This window comes from Littorina saxatilis, linkage group LG12 (genome assembly GCF_037325665.1).
Source record: "Littorina saxatilis isolate snail1 linkage group LG12, US_GU_Lsax_2.0, whole genome shotgun sequence".
NCBI classification, from domain to species: Eukaryota; Metazoa; Mollusca; class Gastropoda; order Littorinimorpha; family Littorinidae; genus Littorina; species Littorina saxatilis.
The window spans coordinates 21450351-21470116 of record NC_090256.1 but is presented as its reverse complement, the minus strand read 5'-3'; the positions used below and the strand labels follow the sequence as shown (position 1 = coordinate 21470116).

General features: G+C 39.5%; 1 protein-coding gene across 1 annotated transcript in view; it reads left to right on the top strand.

Annotated features, from left to right (window-relative positions):
• The first annotated feature begins 1905 nt into the window (after positions 1-1905).
• LOC138983042 (G-protein coupled receptor 83-like) overlaps positions 1906-19766 on the top strand; it is a 44076-nt gene continuing 26215 nt past the window's right edge. The window contains exon 1 of the mRNA XM_070356445.1: positions 1906-1920. Coding sequence (XP_070212546.1) covers positions 1906-1920 — 15 coding nt within the window. The remainder of the gene's footprint in view (positions 1921-19766) is intronic.

The window sequence follows — 19766 nt, the reverse complement described above, 5'->3', positions numbered from 1 at the left end:
TTCAGCGACTGAATACAGAATACAGACACACGATTACGACCGTAAAGCAACGCAAGGGTCAGTTGAAATATTTGCTTTAAATAGGGTCGATCAAACTCACACAAAACAGGTAATCTACACAGATAGGATCGATTTCTTTTCGGATTCCTTCTCAATTTAGATGACTGTACCACATGTGGTTCAGTTACTTTCACTGAATTTCACGCGCGCGTGTGGGTGTGTGTGCGTGCATGTTAGTGTGTGTGTGTGTGTGTGGCCTTTTAACGAGGGTAATAGAATAAGCAGTGATTTGCTTCTTTACATCTGGCACTCGCCCTAAAGAGGGACTAATCTACAATGGATAGATAATAAACAGACAAAGATAACAAAATTAACTGTTTACAGATAAATTAAAGGAAGAACCCATATCATACATAATTATACATAAAATGTATCGCACAGGTGAACCATGTGAGTTTATTTATTGTGTGTATGGAAGGCGTTTTAGATTGCACACAGCTGAGCTGAAATAGTACAATGCACATCAGCATACATTGCATTTAAGAATCAATCACAGAACATCAAAACATGCCTAATCAAGAATATAAGTGAGTGTGTGTGTGTGTGTGTGTGTGTGTGTGTGTGTGTGTGTGTGTGTGTGTGTGTGTGAGAGAGAGAGAGAGAGAGAGAGTGAGAGAGAGAGAGAGAGAGAGAGAGAGAGAGAGAGGGGGGAGGGGGGGGTGAAGAGACATTGGTTAGAGGTGAGGTTGAGAGAGAGAGAGGATGTGTGAGTGGGTCTGCCTTTCCTGTCTGCCTCCCTTTCTGTATAAATGTATGTGCTACAGAGGTTCGTCATTCAGAACTGATCGTTCGTTCAAAGTATGTTAGCTAGGGGAAAACACGCGCAATCTGATATGTTACGATCAGCTTTCGACGGAACTTTCCAGATCGATTTCACGAGAACTGGGTTATGAGCATAAATCCACTGATAAAAAAACAATATATTTATAACCTGTCTGCTTCCTGACCAGGGTGGGAATTTATTGTGACGTAAGATTGTCTGAGAAAAAGCAAGGGTACTCACTCTTTCACAACTCATACAAACCTGACAGAGGTATTTCCAAAATTCGTCCATTAGCTCATTTTTTAACAATGTTAATTATTGAAGAACAAGTAAAATGAAATCTCTGGGGCCAGAAACTTGAGGTGTTTATTTACCAATGGGCTATTTTTCCAGTTTCAGAAATCTCCTCACCATGTTATGCCGGGAAAGGCGAGAGATTCAGGAAAAAAAAGATCTGTTGTCTTTATCTCCCTTCTTCCTCCTAAATCAAACAGTCGGCTAACTTAAAAATATAAAATAAAATAAACAAAACAGGTTACAGCTGGTGTATCTTGTTAAAGACATACGACACCGATTTAACCACCCACACGAATTGACTTCTTTTTTCATGTTGTAATTTAAGAGTGTGCCGAACAAAATTGAAACAATTCATCGAATAGGATTGAAGATACATACTCGTTATAGAGAAGATCATGAATTTTTAGAAAGCGTGAAAGAAAACAAGATATTTGTCGAGGTTACCACTTTCTTCTCGTCACTATCGTTTTTTTCTGCGATGTTTTTTTTCTTCTCTTTTTCCATGCTTCCACGCCTTCCCCAAACCCATAATTAAGGGAGTGTTTGGAGGATTTTTCCCGCGTGACGTAACAAGGAGCCCGGCTGTCAAGTGTGTCGAGGAAAATAATGCAGGCGGTGTTTGCGGTGCACAATGTCATTACTGCCGAAAATGGACTTTCTGATGTCGCAATGATGGGGGAAAGATTAAACTCTGTTCTGCCATTTTCTACTGCCCTTTTTTGTACGCAGGGGGTGGTGTTGTTGTTGGTGGTGGTGGTGGGCAATGTTTTTGGGGAGGGGTAGAGATGGATGGAAAAGAGGTTAGTTGGGATGGGTGAGGGGAGTTAAAGTCGATGGGAGTGAGTTCTCTGCTCATCTCTTTATCTATGATTTTTGCTTTCCCCGAACTATTGTGCACGCCTCTCTACCCAACCATCATCATCATCTCGATCTCCATCTCTATCTTTCTCTCTCTCTAGATCTCTCTCTCTCTCTCTTTCTCTCTCTCTCTCTTGCTCTCTCTCTCTCTCTCTCTCTCTCTCTCTCTCCACAGTTTCTTGTTTCCTTCTTTTTACATTTAGTCAAGTTTTGACTAAATGTTTTAACATAGAGGGGGGAATCGAGACGAGGGTCGTTGTGTATGTGTGTCTGTCTGTCTGTGTGTGTGTGTAGAGCGATTCAGACTAAACTACACAACCGATCTTTATGAAATTTGACATGAGAGTTCCTGGGTATGATATCCTCAGACTTTTTTTTAATTTTTTTGATAAATGTCTTTGATGACGTCATATCCGGCTTTTCGTGAAAGTTGAGGCGGCACTGTCACGCTCTCATTTTTCAACCAAATTGGTTGAAATTTTGGTCAAGTAGTCTTCGACGACGCCCGGACTTCGGTATTGCATTTCAGCTTGGTGGTTTAAAAATTAATTGATGACTTTGGTCATTAAAAATCTGAAAAATGTTAAAAAAAAATTTGTTATAAAACGATCCAAATTTACGTTCATCTTATTCTCTATCATTTTTTGATTCCAAAAACATATGAATATGTTATATTTGGATTAAAAACAAGCTCTGAAAATTAAATATATAAATATTATTATCAAAATCAAATTTTCGAAATCAATTTAGATACACTTTCATCTTATTCCTTGTCGGTTCCTGATTCCAAGAACATATAGATATGATATGTTTGGATTGAAAACACGCTCAGAAAGTTAAAACGAAGAGAGGTACAGAAAAGCGTGCTATCCTTCTCAGCGCAACTACTACCCCGCTCTTCTTGTCAATTTCACTGCCTATGCCGTGAGCGGTGGACCACGAGTATACGGTCTTGCTGCGTTGCATTGCGTTCAGTTTCATTCTGTGAGTTCGACAGCTACTTGACTAAATATTGTATTTTCGCCTTACGCGACTTGTTTGGGATTGGTTTTCCTTCTTGTATTTTCTAATTCATCCAACTTTGTATGTAGTTATAGATCAGTGACTGTCTTCGGCTTGTCCTTGTTGTCCTTTCAGTGAATTGTCCCCATTTGGCCATTTTAACAACATGGAATTACCAGCAAAGCCTGACTTAATGCAAGATTTCAATTGACTGACAGTTTCTCACTACAATCTGGGTTTACCTTTTCCTTGCAAACGAAATTAACGTTTTGTTCTGTTAACAATATCTAAACAACAAGTTTACTTTGGATGAAAACAAAGTTGAACAACAAAAGAAATCGGTACTCACCAACGCAAAGACAGCATAGACAAAGACACAGTCGAATTTTCGCCTGTTAACGAAGCATTGGCACAATATTAAAGGAATAAAGAGACAGAGACACGACACACTATTCAAAAGTCTGTGTTTGGTTTGTGGATTTCCTCATTAAAGTGGCACTCGGTTGTATGTTCAAAGACACAGACAGACAGACAGACAGACAGACAGACAGGCAGACACACACACACGTACACACATACACACACATACACACACACACACACACACACACACACACACACACTAACATGCACGTACGCACACACACACGCGCGCGCGAAATTCAGTGAAAGTAACTGAACCACATGTGGTACAGTCATCTAAATTGAGAAGGAATCTGAAAAGGAATCGATCCTATCTTTATTCGTCACAATTTAGTCATTTTCCCACAGTGTGTAAATAACTGTCCTTGTCATTCCTCCCCCCCCCCCTCTCTCTCTCTCTCTCTCTCTCTCTCTCTCTCTCTCTCTCTCTCTCTCTCTCTCTCTCTCTCTCTCTCATGTAAGTAATGACAGATGCTTTTCCTTGAAGTTAACGGTCAGTCGGCTACTTCCACTTGAACATAAACCTACCAACAACGCCATTGTCACATGAACAAATTCCTCTCAGAAGGATGTACATTTCTATTAAGATTAATCAATATCAAGGCAATCCCGGTGTCATGAATGTCATTTTTTATCTCAATCAATCTTCTGCGTGTAGATTTTGCTTTTGTACAAGGTTATAGCCTTCTATTTTGTTCTGGATTCACGTGGACGCAAATGTGTATTTGAAGGGAGAAGGGGAGAAGGGGGAGGAGTTGGTAGGAGGTAGGCGGGTTGAGAGAGAGAGAGAGAGAGAGAGAGAGAGAGAGAGAGAGAGAGAGACAGAGAGACAGAGAGACAGAGAGACCGAAAGAGACAGAGAGAGACAGAGAGAGAGAGAGAGTCGTTTCATCACGGGTTCTTCTTTGGAACCAGATTCGTTCGGACAATCATATATACTTGTATACATCTGAGTCTTTACCCTTACAACTAATACACGTAGAAACACCATCACCTCCTCTGCAATCTGCAATTTTCCCGAAAAGTGGAAGAGAGAGGGGGGAGAGGGAGAGAGAGAGAGGGAGTAATATATATATATATATATATATATTACAACATATATATATATATTACAACATACAAGGCCTGGCAACAGGTCGAACATTTGGGCTGCCACTCGAAATTCTTTGTTTGGCTTTTCTTTTCCTTGATTTTGTTACATATATATATATACTAGATGATTACCCGCTTCGCCGGGTACTGGCTTCGCCGGGAAGAAGTAGAGCCGAATACCAGGCTGCGCCTGGGACCCGGCTTTGCCGGGTGTACGCCGGCTTCGCCGGCGCACAAAGGAAAGGAGATAAACGCGCAAAACACTGGAGACCTTCTAAAAATAGTAACGTGCAGTGACCTTCTAAAAATAGTAACGTAGTAACGGGAATATGGATTGACGCCACACGGAGGAAGGGAGATAATCGCGGCTGAAAACACTGGAGAAGATAAGGAAGAGTTACTGGTAGTGGATCCCGACAACAACAAACAAAAAAACAAACAAAATCGGTTCAGCGCGCACAGCGCTGCGCGCTGTGAGCACGTGTTGAAATATCTCATCGATGAGGTTGTGTCCGGGGTGTAGCTCAATACGGTGTCCAAATTTGAAAAAGATCCACAGCGAACTTTGGCCGTGCATCGCGAACAGACAGACAGACAGACAGACAGACAGATACTAGTCGTATATATATATATAGACTAGCCTAGATGATTACCCGCTTCGCCGGGTACCGGCTTCGCCGGGAAGAAGTAGAGCCAATACCAGGCTGCGCCTGGGACCCGGCTTTGCCGGGTGTACGCCGACTTCGCCGGCGCACGAAGTAAAGGAGATAAACGCGCAAAACACTGGAGACCTTCTAAAAATAGTAACGTGCAGTGACCTTCTAAAAATAGTAACATAGTAACGGGAATATGGATTGACGCCACACGGAGGAAGGGAGATAATCGCGGCTGAAAACACTGGAGAAGATAAGGAAGAGTTACTGGTAGTGGATCCCGACAACAACAAAAAACAAAAACAAAAAAAAATCGGTTCAGCGCGCACAGCGCTGCGCGCTGAGAGCACGTGTTGAAATATCTCATCGATGAGGTTGTGTCCGGGGTGTAGCTGAATACGGTGTCCAAATTTGAAAAAGATCCACCAAGAACTTTGGCCGTGCATCGCGAACAGACAGACAGACACACAGACAGACAGACAGACAGACAGACAGACACTAGTCGTATATATATATAGATGATTACCCGCTTCGCCGGGTACTGGCTTCGCCGGGAAGAAGTAGAGCCGAATGCCTGGGTGTACGCCGGCAAAGCCGGCGCACGAAGGAAAGGAGATAAACGCGCAAAACACTGGAGACCTTCTAAAAGTAGTAACGTGCAGTGACCTTCTAAAAATAGTAACGTAGTAACGGGAATATGGATTGACGCCACTCGGAGGAAGGGAGATAATCGCGGCTGAAAACACTGGAGAAGATAAGGAAGAGTTACTGGTAGTGGATCCCGACAACAAACAAAAATCGGTTTAGCGCTGCGCGCTGAGAGCACGTGTTGAAGTATCTCATCGATGAGGTTGTGTCCGGGGTGTAGCTGAATACGGTGTCCAAATTTGAAAAAGATCCACCGAGAACTTTGGCCGTGCATCGCGAACAGACAGACAGACAGACACTAGTCGTATATATATATAGATTATATATAGATAGATATATATATATATATATATAGAGAGAGAGAGAGAGAGAGAGAGAGAGAGAGAGAGAGAGAGAGGGAGTAATAGAGAGAGGGAGAGAGAGAGAGAAATGGGGGAGAGAAGCTACTGCTAATTCCAAGGAATATGGGAAGAAAAGACACCGCTAATATCTAGGGAATAGGACGTGTTTATTTACTCTGCATATCTGAACAAAAGAGACAAGGTAATGCTCGTTCTATTACTTCTTAACAAGAGCACCGTGCATGCTGTCTTAAATCTGTGTTTCTATCACAAGACGCGCGTGATGAATGACATCTGAACGCACGTGCGTTATTTAATGTCGCTGTAGACTAATTAATTCTTGAAAATTGATGGCCACGAAAACCAAGGATCAGTAACGAACACCGTGATTAGCAGAGGATAGCAATCTTCTGTACGGAATTGCCAATTAGTGGCTGCTTTTGCAACTGGTCCACCTTTGTGGTTAATGTCCAAAGGGTAATTTGCATGCAATTTCTTCTGTGGCTCCTCCTCATTTTAGAGCTTTGCAGAGAATCTTCACAATACTCCGTTGGTGCTTCCTGCTAATGGGAGGTTAGTGACCAAAAACAGAACTGGAAGCTGACGCGGGAAACAGACACACAACCACTGTTGGCATACAAGGCTAAATGCATAGTCTTGATGTGTACTGTCTTATAAAGCAAAATTCACGTAACCAATGCATCTTCTCAGGAGACAGTCAGCTTTTTACGGGACACGGCAAAATCCTTAAAACAGAGGCTTCACAGAAATGTTCGGAGGGGATTTCCGTGTTTCGTCAGACTTAAGGCACAGAAGAAAGTGCAAATAACATAAAGTTCGAACCTCCAGATAGGAGTGTCTGCTCATCTCAGTTAAGAACAGGTCCAGCCTTAAATCTGTATCCTTGTAAAATAAAGTTCAGTCTCAGTCTCAACTGTTCCGGAGGGGAAACAAAACTATTTTAAACAATGAGATGCAGTTGCGTAATAAATAATGACCATGGCGTATAATATTTTTTCGATCAAATATTGACTGGTTTTCCAGAGGCCCATTGCGCACCACTTTCTTAGCGTCAGAACTATGCAAGACAATTAATCCTAGCGAAGCTGGAGATATTCCACAAACGCTATATACTGACTTCGGCTCGAGGCGTGTTCATGCCGATAACACATGATACAGAAGCAATCTATGTTGTTGGTGTGGAAGTTCACCAAAATGTGGAAACCTACTAATATTAACACGGTGGGAGTCCACTAACTCTTAGATTTTTGATCAAACGCCACCCAAGGCCGCTGTGTCGGTGTGGACATTCCGAGTCTGCAACATAATTAATAAAAGTGCTTCACTCGTATACTACGGAAAAGTACGTTTTTCACGTTTATACTGTTATAGGTCGGGATTTAAACTGTCAGTTCGGCTGAGTTTTAAAAGTACAATTGTTTTGGACGAAAAGGTTCAGTTCAGTCCAGCAGGCAAGAGTATAAATGTTGATTCACAATCCGGCTGCTTTTCTGTTTACTTGTGTCCTTCTGTCTGTTTGTCCCCATTCCTGTTTGTCGGGTTAGCTATTTCTCCTTCTTGCTCCAATAATCGTGCGTCCAATCTCGACATGCAGTCATTCTTCACCTCGAGCGCTAGCGCGGTCTCGAAGAACAATGTATGTCTCGAAAGCGTAAAATGTCATATTTTGGTAAAACGTAAACATAACTTATAATATATTTATATATGGGTCATTGTCTGGTTACCGTCCATTGCGGTTACCGTCCATATTGCGCTTTGATCAATCGTGCGTATGAAACAAATTAGGCGTTGTACAAAAACATTTCCGATTAATGATTATTTTCCTTTTCATCTGAGACAAATTGTATTAGTTGTATATATCGTGTTGTGTTTTTGATTGAATTTGTAAATTGAACTTGTAAAGCGCTTCGAGCTGTGGAGAAGCGCTATATAAATGTCCATTATTATTATTATCATTAATGCTCTGTCTAACTGTATGTTGCTAAAGATCTTTAAATCCCCTTGATCATTTCCTCTTCTCTCAACCTTCTCACTCTCGCTGCATTCGGCTAAAGACCCCGCATTTTAAAGGCAGAGTAAGCCTCCCGTAAACCATTACAGATACGGTCAGGCTTTTACACACAGTACAAACACCCTTTCATTTAAACACTCACCAATTGAGAACATCCTAGGTGCCCTCCGTAAAGAGCGAACAATTTTCAAAGAATTTATTTTTGCGTGGTTTATCTTACCCCTGAGCCATCGTGAACCCGTGTGATCCAGTTTTCCCCCTTTTCACAATGCAGTCGTCATAGTTAGTCATTTGAATGCGACTCGACGTGAGCTTATCTACAATAGCACGTTTTTTATGCACGAAACAACGGCTGTGGTTCACAAGAACTCTAGCGATGGCTTTTGACTGTTGAGAGGAACGGCGATTTGCACTGATAAACCGGGCCGTTGTCTGCTACGACCCTTGCGCGACCCTGCTTCCGGGCTTTTCTTTTTTTAAACTTTCACAACTTCGAATTGTTCTTATCTTGTCTTGATGAAAAACGAATTCTTTTATGATTAAAGAATGTTTGTGTAACAAGCTGTCAATTTATTATTTAGATTTTAAAAGTTAGGTCTAGCGCAAAAACGAGGCGCCATTGTTCTTCAGGGCCAAGTCCACGAAAATAAATTCTTGGAAAATGTCTCACGCTCGACAGAAAGCAGCCAGGATGTTCCCGTTCGGTGAGCGTTCAAATGGAAGTATGCTTGTACTGTATTTAGACGCTCGGGGAGCTTTGTGATGGTTTACGGGAGGCTTACTGTGCCTTGAATTTCCTTTGCCTTTACATCTTTTTTTTTACCTCGGTCCCCGATCCGACGGCGGGGTACTTTTGTTTGCGGTTAGCGTACCTGTTATAAAATGTCTTAAGTCCTTCTATCTCTGTGTGAGTGTTTATTGATCTCCTCTGTTTGTTTTGTTTGTTTGTTTGTTTGTTTGTTTATTTAACATTTATTTGAACCTACATACATTCTGTTTGTTTGTCTTGTGTGTTCGTGGTCTTTCTAAATGTTTCTGTATTTTTTATTCTGATTGCAGATGGCGTTTTTATTATTCTGTTTGTATACAAAATTTTAGCGGAAATTACATGTTTCATTTGTTTAAGGGCAGGTTACAAGACAATTGAAGCATTGTGCCTTAAACCTTTTATTCTTGTAGTTGTAAAATTAAGTTCAGTCAGTCTCTCTCTTTGTCTCTCTCCCTCTGTCGCGCAGGTGCATACCCTCGAAGAAAACCAAGATACCGGGTGAGGGCGGGGAAAATAGGGGATATATTTCTCGCCAAGAAACCAATAAGCAATTAAGGTAAACTATCTTACACGCAGATCACCATTCGCCCAACAGGAAACGCTGGATCTCTTATTTGCTCGTTTATAACACAAGCTGCACAAAAGCTTTCAACTGCAATAGCCAGCAGATAGGCTTGCACATTGTTGCATTTTTTTTTCATCCGAAGAAATGGCGTGTTTTCGTACTTTGGGCATTGACCGATAGGCTCATATCGATTAAGACTGGCACAAAGAGGCAACTTTTAAGGCTGGGCTTTGTGGGCGCTAGATGGTATTAAAGACGTCTGTATTTTTCCCTTTACATCAAAATTTATTATCGGAGGTTCCCATTTCTCAATCTCAATCAACTGATTACTTGCTGAATTATATAATTTTATGTGTTGCTGTCTTAAGACTTTTTTGCTGCTGTTTTGCTCTTTTCTTTCCTCTTCTTTTATTGTCATTGGTGTGCATTTGGAATTTGGCAGAAACAAGGCAAACGGAAATGGAAAAGACAACTCGCCCCTTTATTTCTTTACTCCATTGTGACATATTGTCGATCGAAAATTGAAACTGATGTCGTCGAGTGCGGATGTCTCAATTTTTTATTTTTTTTTATTTTTTAGAGAGAGAGAGAGAGAGAGAGAGAGAGAGAGAGAGAGAGAGAGAGAGAGAGAGAGAGAGAGAGAGAGAGAGAGAGAGAGAGAGAGAGAGAGAGAGAGAGCTTTAGTGTTATCAGTGACCCTGGAGATTTTCCACGAATATTTTGACATCTAAATACAAGGTAAAAACAAGTCGCGTAAGGCGAAAATACAATATTTAGTCAAGTAGCTGTCGAACTCACAGAATGAAACTGAACGCAATGCCATTTTTCAGCAAGACCGTATACTGGTAGCATCGTCAGTCCACCGCTCATGGCAAAGGCAGTGAAATTGACAAGAAGAGCGGGGTAGTAGTTGCGCTAAGAAGGATAGCACGCTTTTCTGTACCTCTCTTTGTTTTAACTTTCTGAGCGTGTTTTTAATCCAAACATATCATATCTATATGTTTTTGGAATCAGGAACCGACAAGGAATAAGATGAAAGTGTTTTTAAATTGATTTGGACAATTTAATTTTGATAATAATTTTTATATATTTAATTTTCAGAGCTTGTTTTTAATCCGAATATAACATATTTATATGTTTTTGGAATCAGCAAATGATGGAGAATAAGATAAACGTAAATTTGGATCGTTTTATAAATGTTTTTTTTTTTTTTACAATTTTCAGATTTTTAATGACCAAAGTCATGAATTAATTTTTAAGCCACCAAGCTGAAATGCAATACCGAAGTCCGGGCTTCGTCGAAGATTATTTGACCAAAATTTCAACCAATTTGGTTGAAAAATGAGGGCGTGACAGTGCCGCCTCAACTTTCACGAAAAGCCGGATATGACGTCATCAAAGACATTTATCAAAAAAATGAAAAAAACGTATGGGGATTTCATACCCAGGAACTCTCATGTCAAATTTCATAAAGATCGGTCCAGTAGTTTAGTCTGAATCGCTCTACACACACACACAGACACACACACAGACACACACACACACACACACGCACACACACACGCACATACACCACGACCCTCGTTTCGATTCCCCCTCGATGTTAAAATATTTAGTCAAAACTTGACTAAATATAAAAAGAAAAAAAACATTCATTTAATACATTAACTGATAAAAAATGTTTGTTCCAACATGCACGAGCGCGCGTGCGTTATGTGTGTGTGATAGAGAGGGATCGGACAAACACCACTAGTCGTCGTCATTAACAAAATCGTTTTCAAATTCCTGTGCCTGACTAAAAAAAAAGTAAGGATCACTAACAAAAATAACAAAATAAAATACTGTATTATACTATGGCAGTTGATTTGGTTCTAGAGCCCAATGTCTTTACAAAGAAGAACAAGTCGCGTAAGGCGAAAATACAATATTTAGTCAAGTAGCTGTCGAACTCACAGAATGAAACTGAACGCAATGCAACGCAGCAAGACCGTATACTCGTAGTCCACCGCTCACGGCATAGGCAGTGAAATTGACAAGAAGAGCGGGGTAGTGGTTACGCTATGCTGCATAGCACGCTTTTCTGTACCTCTCTTCGTTTTAACTTTCTGAGCGTGTTTTTAATCCAAACATATCATATCTATATGTTTTTGGAATCAGGAACCGACAAGGAATAAGATGAAAGTGTTTTTAAATTGATTTGGAAAATTTAATTTTGATAATAATTTTTATATATTTGATTTTCAGAGCTTGTTTTTAATCCGAATATAACATATTTATATGTTTTTGGAATCAGCAAATGATGGAGAATAAGATAAACGTAAATTTGGATCGTTTTATAAATTTTTATTTTTTTTTACAATTTTTAGATTTTTAATGACCAAAGTCATTAATTAATTTTTAAGCCACCAAGCTGAAATGCAATACCGAAGTCCGGGCTTCGTCGAACATTACTTGACCAAAATTTCAACCAATTTGGTTGAAAAATGAGGGCGTGACAGTGCCGCCTCAACTTTCACGAAAAGCCGGATATGACGTCATCAAAGACATTTATCAAAAAAAGGAAAAAAGTGTTCGGGGATATCATACCCAGGAACTCTCATGTCAAATTTCATAAAGATCGGTCCAGTAGTTTAGTCTGAATCGCTCTACACACACACACACACACACACGCAGACAGACACACATACACCACGACCCTCGTTTCGATTCCCCCTCGATGTTAAAATATTTAGTCAAAACTTGACTAAATATAAAAACCAGACATGTCAGGAAAGATGGTACTAATGTAAGAGAGTACTGCCACTTAAACCTAGCTGCGACTAACCATAATACACAGGACCGACCAAGACTGGCCACTTTTGACATGAGGCTACACATTTGAGTTATACAGAAAAGAACATCGTTCTAAGAAATTTGTCATGTTGAAGAGTGGTTGGTTGGTTGGTTTTTGGGTTTTAATGTCCCTTCAGCATTGAAGAGTGGTCGACAGGGCAGGTTGGACTGGTTTAGTGTTAAAGTTATTTGTGAGTACAGTCAATGTGCCTGCCAAGTTTTACTTCAAAGCAAAATGTAACCAAACCCTGTGTACTGTACCCACCTAACCCGTGCTGTTTTACACTTTACATAGCTGACACGGTAATCGTAGTTCTAACAAGTCGCGTAAGGCGAAAATACAATATTTAGTCAAGTAGCTGTCGAACTCACAGAATGAAACTGAACGCAATGTAATTTTTCAGCAAGACCGTATACTCGTAGCATCGTCAGTCCACCGCTCATGGCAAAGGCAGTGAAATTGACAAGAAGAGCGGGGTAGTAGTTGCGCTAAGAAGGATAGCACGCTTTTCTGTACCTCTCTTTGTTTTAACTTTCTGAGCGTGTTTTTAATCCAAACATATCATATCTATATGTTTTTGGAATCAGGAACCGACAAGGAATAAGATGAAAGTGTTTTTAAATTGATTTGGACAATTTAATTTTGATAATAATTTTTATATATTTAATTTTCAGAGCTTGTTTTTAATCCGAATATAACATATTTATATGTTTTTGGAATCAGCAAATGATGGAGAATAAGATAAACGTAAATTGGGATCGTTTTATAAATTTTTATTTTTTTTTACAATTTTCAGATTTTTAATGACCAAAGTCATTAATTAATTTTTAAGCCACCAAGCTGAAATGCAATACCGAACCCCGGGCTTCGTCGAAGATTACTTGACCAAAATTTCAACCAATTTGGTTGAACAATGAGGGCGTGACAGTGCCGCCTCAACTTTCACGAAAAGCCGGATATGACGTCATCAAAGACATTTATCAAAAAAATGAAAAAAACGTTCGGGGATTTCATACCCAGGAACTCTCATGTCAAATTTCATAAAGATCGGTCCAGTAGTTTAGTCTGAATCGCTCTACACACACACACAGACAGACAGACACACACACACACACACACACACACACACACATATACACCACGACCCTCGTCTCGATTCCCCCTCTACGTTAAAATATTTAGTCAAAACTTGACTAAATATAATAAAAGCAACTCAAATTGGCACAAAAATGCACACACAAATTTAGACGAAAAAAATGGAAAACGAACCTAAACAGGAATTAAACTATCACATGCAAAACAGGAAGAAGAAAATTACCTACGTTTATCTTGTCATCCTTTTTATATTTAGTCAAGTTTTGACTAAATATTTTAACATCGAGGGGGAATCGAAACGAGGGTCGTGACAGTGTATGTGCGTGTGTGCGTGTGTGTGTGTGTGTGTGTGTGTAGAGCGATTCAGACTAAACTACTGGACCGATCTTTATGAAATTTGACATGAGAGTTCCTGGGTATGAAATCCCCATACGTTTTTTTCATTTTTTTGATAAATGTCTTTGATGACGTCATATCCGGCTTTTCGTGAAAGTTGAGGCGGCACTGTCACGCCCTCATTTTTCAACCAAATTGGTTGAAATTTTGGTCAAATAATCTTCGACGAAGCCCGGACTTCGGTATTGCATTTCAGCTTGGTGGCTTAAAAATTAATTCATGACTTTGGTCATTAAAAATCTGAAAATTGTAAAAAAAAATAAAAATGTATAAAACGATCCAAATTTACGTTTATCTTATTCTCCATCATTTGCTGATTCCAAAAACATATAAATATGTTATATTCGGATTAAAAACAAGCTCTGAAAATTAAATATATAAAAATTATTATCAAAATTAAATTGTCCAAATCAATTTAAAAACACTTTCATCTTATTTCTTGTCGGTTCCTGATTCCAAAAACATATAGATATGATATGTTTGGATTAAAAACACGCTCAGAAAGTTAAAACAAAGAGAGGTACAGAAAAGCGTGCTATCCTTCTTAGCGCAACTACTACCCCGCTCTTCTTGTCAATTTCACTGCCTATGCCGTGAGCGGTGGACTACGAGTATACGGTCTTGCTGCGTTGCATTGCGTTCAGTTTCATTCTGTGAGTTCGACAGCTACTTGACTAAATATTGTATTTTCGCCTTACGCGACTTGTTTCTCATATGATGTTTTCTAAACAGGAAAAAATAGTCTTTTTTAAAACATGAAGTATATTAAGCAGCTGTCAGCTTTCTTCGACTGCCTCCTTATATATTTTGAAAAGAGAAATACTTGAGTGGACTTGAATATCATCAATTTCCTTTTTGTTCGATGTTTTTCTTGATGTCTTTACCCATCCAGGTTACTGACTTTGCTGTTTCTCAACAAGATGGATGAAATATTTCCCTTATCAAGAACATATGATTATTGATATTAAAGCACATACAATACACGACTTTCAATCTAATATTTCAGCATATCCCATGACCTCCCTTCTTTGTCTCTGTTACTTCAGTATGGGTATATATGTTGTATTTTTATAGCTCAATAAATACATCATGGACTCCAAAAAATATATGATAGTGCAGATTCCGATTTGGGCAAAGAACTACTTTCCTCCCGACCTTTGACCTTGCGCCAAACAAATAGATTGTAATACACTCTTAATTGCTTTGCTGCTAAAGAGTTCTATCCGCAGTTTTATTAACCCGTGCATAACACTAGTTTGAACAGTCGAACACTATCACAATGCCCATGGCTACAAACCAAAACAAAACAAGTCGCGTAAGGCGAAAATACAATATTTAGTCAAGTAGCTGTCGAACTCACAGAATGAAACTGAACGCAACGCAACGCAGCAAGACCGTATACTCGTAGCATCGTCACTCCACCGCCCGTGGCAAAGGCAGTGCACGTGGAATTGACAAGAAGAGCGGGGTATTCGTTGCGCTGAGAAGGATAGCACGCTTTTCTGTACCTCTCTTCGTTTTAACTTTCTGAGCGTGTTTTTAATCCAAACATATCATATCTATATATTTTTGGAATCAGGAACCGACAAGGAATAAGATGAAAGTGTTTTTAAATTGATTTCGAAACAAAATTTTTGATAATAATTTTTATATATTTAATTTTCAGAGCTTGTTTTTAATCCGAATATAACATATCTATATGTTTTTGGAATCAGCAAATGATGGAGAATAAGATAAACGTAAATTTGGATCGTTTTATAAATTTTTATTTTTTTTTACAATTTTCAGATTTTTAATGACCAAAGTCATTAATCAATTTTTAAGCCACCAAGCTGAAATGCAATACCGAACCCCGGGCTTTGTCGAAGAGTACTTGACCAAAATTTCAACCAATTTGGTTGAAAAATGAGGGCGTGACAGTGCCGCCTCAACTTTCACGAAAAGCCGGATATGACGTCATCAAAGACATTTATCAAAAAAATGAAAAAAACGTTCGGGGATTTCATACCCAGGAACTCTCATGTCAAATTTCATAAAGATCGGTCCAGTAGTTTAGTCTGAATCGCTCTACACACACACACACACACACACACGCACACACGCACGCACATACACCACGACCCTCGTTTCGATTCCCCCTCGATGTTAAAATATTTAGTCAAAACTTGACTAAATATAAAAACGAGTACCCTCCCCTTGCATCGTAGCAGACGACTGTCACACAGGTCTGTCAGCAGTGTCGGTGTGGGAACTGACAGAAGCTATGGAGCACAGATAATAGAAGCCCTGTCACATAGACTAATCACACAATCAATACACATTTGGTTCATGTTTTAAATGACAGTTTCGAGTTTGTTAGTCAAACTCAAAGCAACAACACTGGTCTGGTGTCATGCGTAGCGGGACCGAGAAGCGTCCTTACTGCATGGTTTGGGGTGGCTTCGCTTCGTATCAAACATCGGCTGTTTCACGTATTTTGCGAGCAAGTCTACTCTTTTGCCTGGCTCTGCAGTAAGTCCACATTGGCGATGAAGGTATCCAAGAACTTAACATGTGTGCATTTTTCCGTAATCCAGTCATATTCCTTCAAAATGCAATCAATCGGCGGTGACAGACTTGGTGTCAGCAATTCGCGACTTCACCAACTTGGTCCCGTTTTCCTCACACCCATACCAGTTTAGGTTCATCCATGCAAACACACTCGCAAAACAGTTTATCACGTAGATACATTTCAAATAGGGAGCAAATGGTTAAATCTAAACCTACATATTTGTTCCCTAAAATTTGCTTCTCTGTCAATAAGCCTGATTGTATAATAATACGTTCGAGAAAAACAACGTGGAATCGATTCTGAATCGAGTAAGCCAAATGGGTGCCAACCCGGTTTCGCCCGTTCTGCCGACCTGAAACGCAAAACAAAAGAATTGTGCGCTTCAACTAAATTGATTTCTATACGACTTCATTACTTTCTTGCAACTTATGAACCTTTACTTAAAGCTTTTAAATGGTCTGAAAGTAGTGTTACCGCGTACTTATCGATGCACTCATTCGTTTTATTTTTTTCAGCGACGGTCACTTAGTTTAAGGTTGCAAAAGGGCCAAGTCTCGCTGGCACCACTGTTTCACTCTCCACAGATCGCAACAGTGCCGCTAGTAGTCTACACTTTGTGTTTGATGGTAGAATGGGATATACAGATTACAACACTCGTGGTTTTTTATATGGCTTGTATTTCAGTCAAGACCCAGCGGGAATATCAATCGAGAGCCACTCGCCAGAGGCTCGTGTCTCCCGATGATATTCATCCGCTGGGTCTTGACTGAAATACAAGCCATATAAAAAACCACGAGTGTTGTAACCTATACATATATCTGTCTTGGTTTTATGTCTTTTTATATTTAGTCAAGTTTTGACTAAATATTTTAACATCGAGGGGAAATCGAAACGAGGGTCGTGGTGTATGTGCGTGTGTCTGTGTGTGTGTGTGTGTGTGTAGAGCGATTCAGACTAAACTACTGGACCGATCTTTATGAAATTTGACATGAGAGTTCCTGGGTATGAAATCCCCGAACGGTTTTTTCATTTTTTTGATAAATGTCTTTGATGACGTCATATCCGGCTTTTCGTGAAAGTTGAGGCGGCACTGTCACGCCCTCATTTTTCAACCAAATTGGTTGCAATTTTGGTGAAGTAATCTTCGACGAAGCCCGGACTTCGGTATTGCATTTCAGCTTGGTGGCTTAAAAACTAATTAATGACTTTCGTCATTAAAAATCTGAAAATTGTAAAAAAAAATAAAAATTTATAAAACGATCCAAATTTACGTTTATCTTATTTTCCATCATTTGCTGATTCCAAAAACATATAAATATGTTATATTCGGATTTAAAACAAGCTCTGAAAATTAAATATATAAAAATTATTATCAAAATTAAATTGTCCAAATCAATTTAAAAACACTTTCATCTTATTCCTTGTCGGTTCCTGATTCCAAAAACATATAGATATGATATGTTTGGATTAAAAACACGCTCAGAAAGTTAAAACAAAGAGAGGTACAGAAAAGCGTGCTATCCTTCTTAGCGCAACTACTACCCCGCTCTTCTTGTCAATTTCACTGCCTATGCCGTGAGCGGTGGACTACGAGTATACGGTCTTGCTGCGTTGCATTGCGTTCAGTTTCATTCTGTGAGTTCGACAGCTACTTGACTAAATATTGTATTTTCGCCTTACGCGACTTGTTTCTCATATGATGTTTTCTAAACAGGAAAAAATAGTCTTTTTTAAAACATGAAGTATATTAAGCAGCTGTCAGCTTTCTTCGACTGCCTCCTTATATATTTTGAAAAGAGAAATACTTGAGTGGACTTGAATATCATCAATTTCCTTTTTGTTCGATGTTTTTCTTGATGTCTTTACCCATCCAGGTTACTGACTTTGCTGTTTCTCAACAAGATGGATGAAATATTTCCCTTATCAAGAACATATGATTATTGATATTAAAGCACATACAATACACGACTTTCAATCTAATATTTCAGCATATCCCATGACCTCCCTTCTTTGTCTCTGTTACTTCAGTAAGGGTATATATGTTGTATTTTTATAGCTCAATAAATACATCATGGACTCCAAAAAATATATGATAGTGCAGATTCCGATTTGGGCAAAGAACTACTTTCCTCCCGACTTTTGACCTTGCGCCAAACAAATAAATTGTAATACACTCTTAATTGCTTTGCTGCTAAAGAGTTCTATCCGCAGTTTTATATATTAACCCGTGCATAACACTAGTTTGAACAGTCGAACACTATCACAATGCCCATGGCTACAAACCAAAACAAAAAAAACGAGTACCCTCCCTTGCATCGAAGCAGACGACTGTCACACAGGTCTGTCAGCAGTTAGTTAGTTAGTTAGTTAGCTGTTGCTTTTCGGGTCCAGCGGACCATAATAGGCCAAATCAGGACCCCACAAGTTAATCATTGCACATTTTTAGATTAAAACACTTCTAATACATAAAATCCGTAACGTCACCCGAAGGCAACCAAAAAGTCAAAGCAAAACCCTATATGTCAAATAAACTAGGTTGTTTTAAAATTCAAATCTTAAAATAAAGACCAGACTCTTTTAAAAACTCAAAAAGAGCTGAAGAGCTGACCTCTGTAAAAATACTTTTCAAGCTCGAGGTGCCAAAATACTTTTCTCGTTGATCATACAGATCAGCACACTCGGTGAGAAAATGACTCACAGTAAAACCAGTATCACAGGCGTGGCACCATGGTGCCTCTTCTCTGTCAGCAGTGTCGGTGTGGGAACTGACAGAAGCTAGGGAGCACAGATAATAGAAGCCCTGTCACATAGTCTAATCACACAATCAATACACATTTGGCTCATGTTTTAAATGACAGTTTCGAGTTTGTTAGTCAAACTCAAAGCAACAACACTGGTCTGGTGTCATGCGTAGCGGGACCGAGAAGCGTCCTTACTGCATGGTTTGGGGTGGCTTCGCTTCGTATCAAACATCGGCTGTTTCACGTATTTTGCGAGCAAGTCTACTCTTTTGCCTGGCTCTGCAGTAAGTCCACATTGGCGATGAAGGTATCCAAGAACTTAACATGTGTGCATTTTTCCGTAATCCAGTCATATTCCTTCAAAATGCAATCAATCAGCGGTGACAGACTTGGTGTCAGCAATTCGCGACTTCACCAACTTGGTCCCGTTTTCCTCACACCCATACCAGTTTAGGTTCATCCATGCAAACACACTCGCAAAACAGTTTATCACGTAGATACAATTCAAATAGGGAGCAAATGGTTAAATCTAAACCTACATATTTGTTCCCTAAAATTTGCTTCTCTGTCAATAAGCCTGATTGTATAATAATACGTTCGAGAAAAACAACGTGGAATCGATTCTGAATCGAGTAAGCCAAATGGGT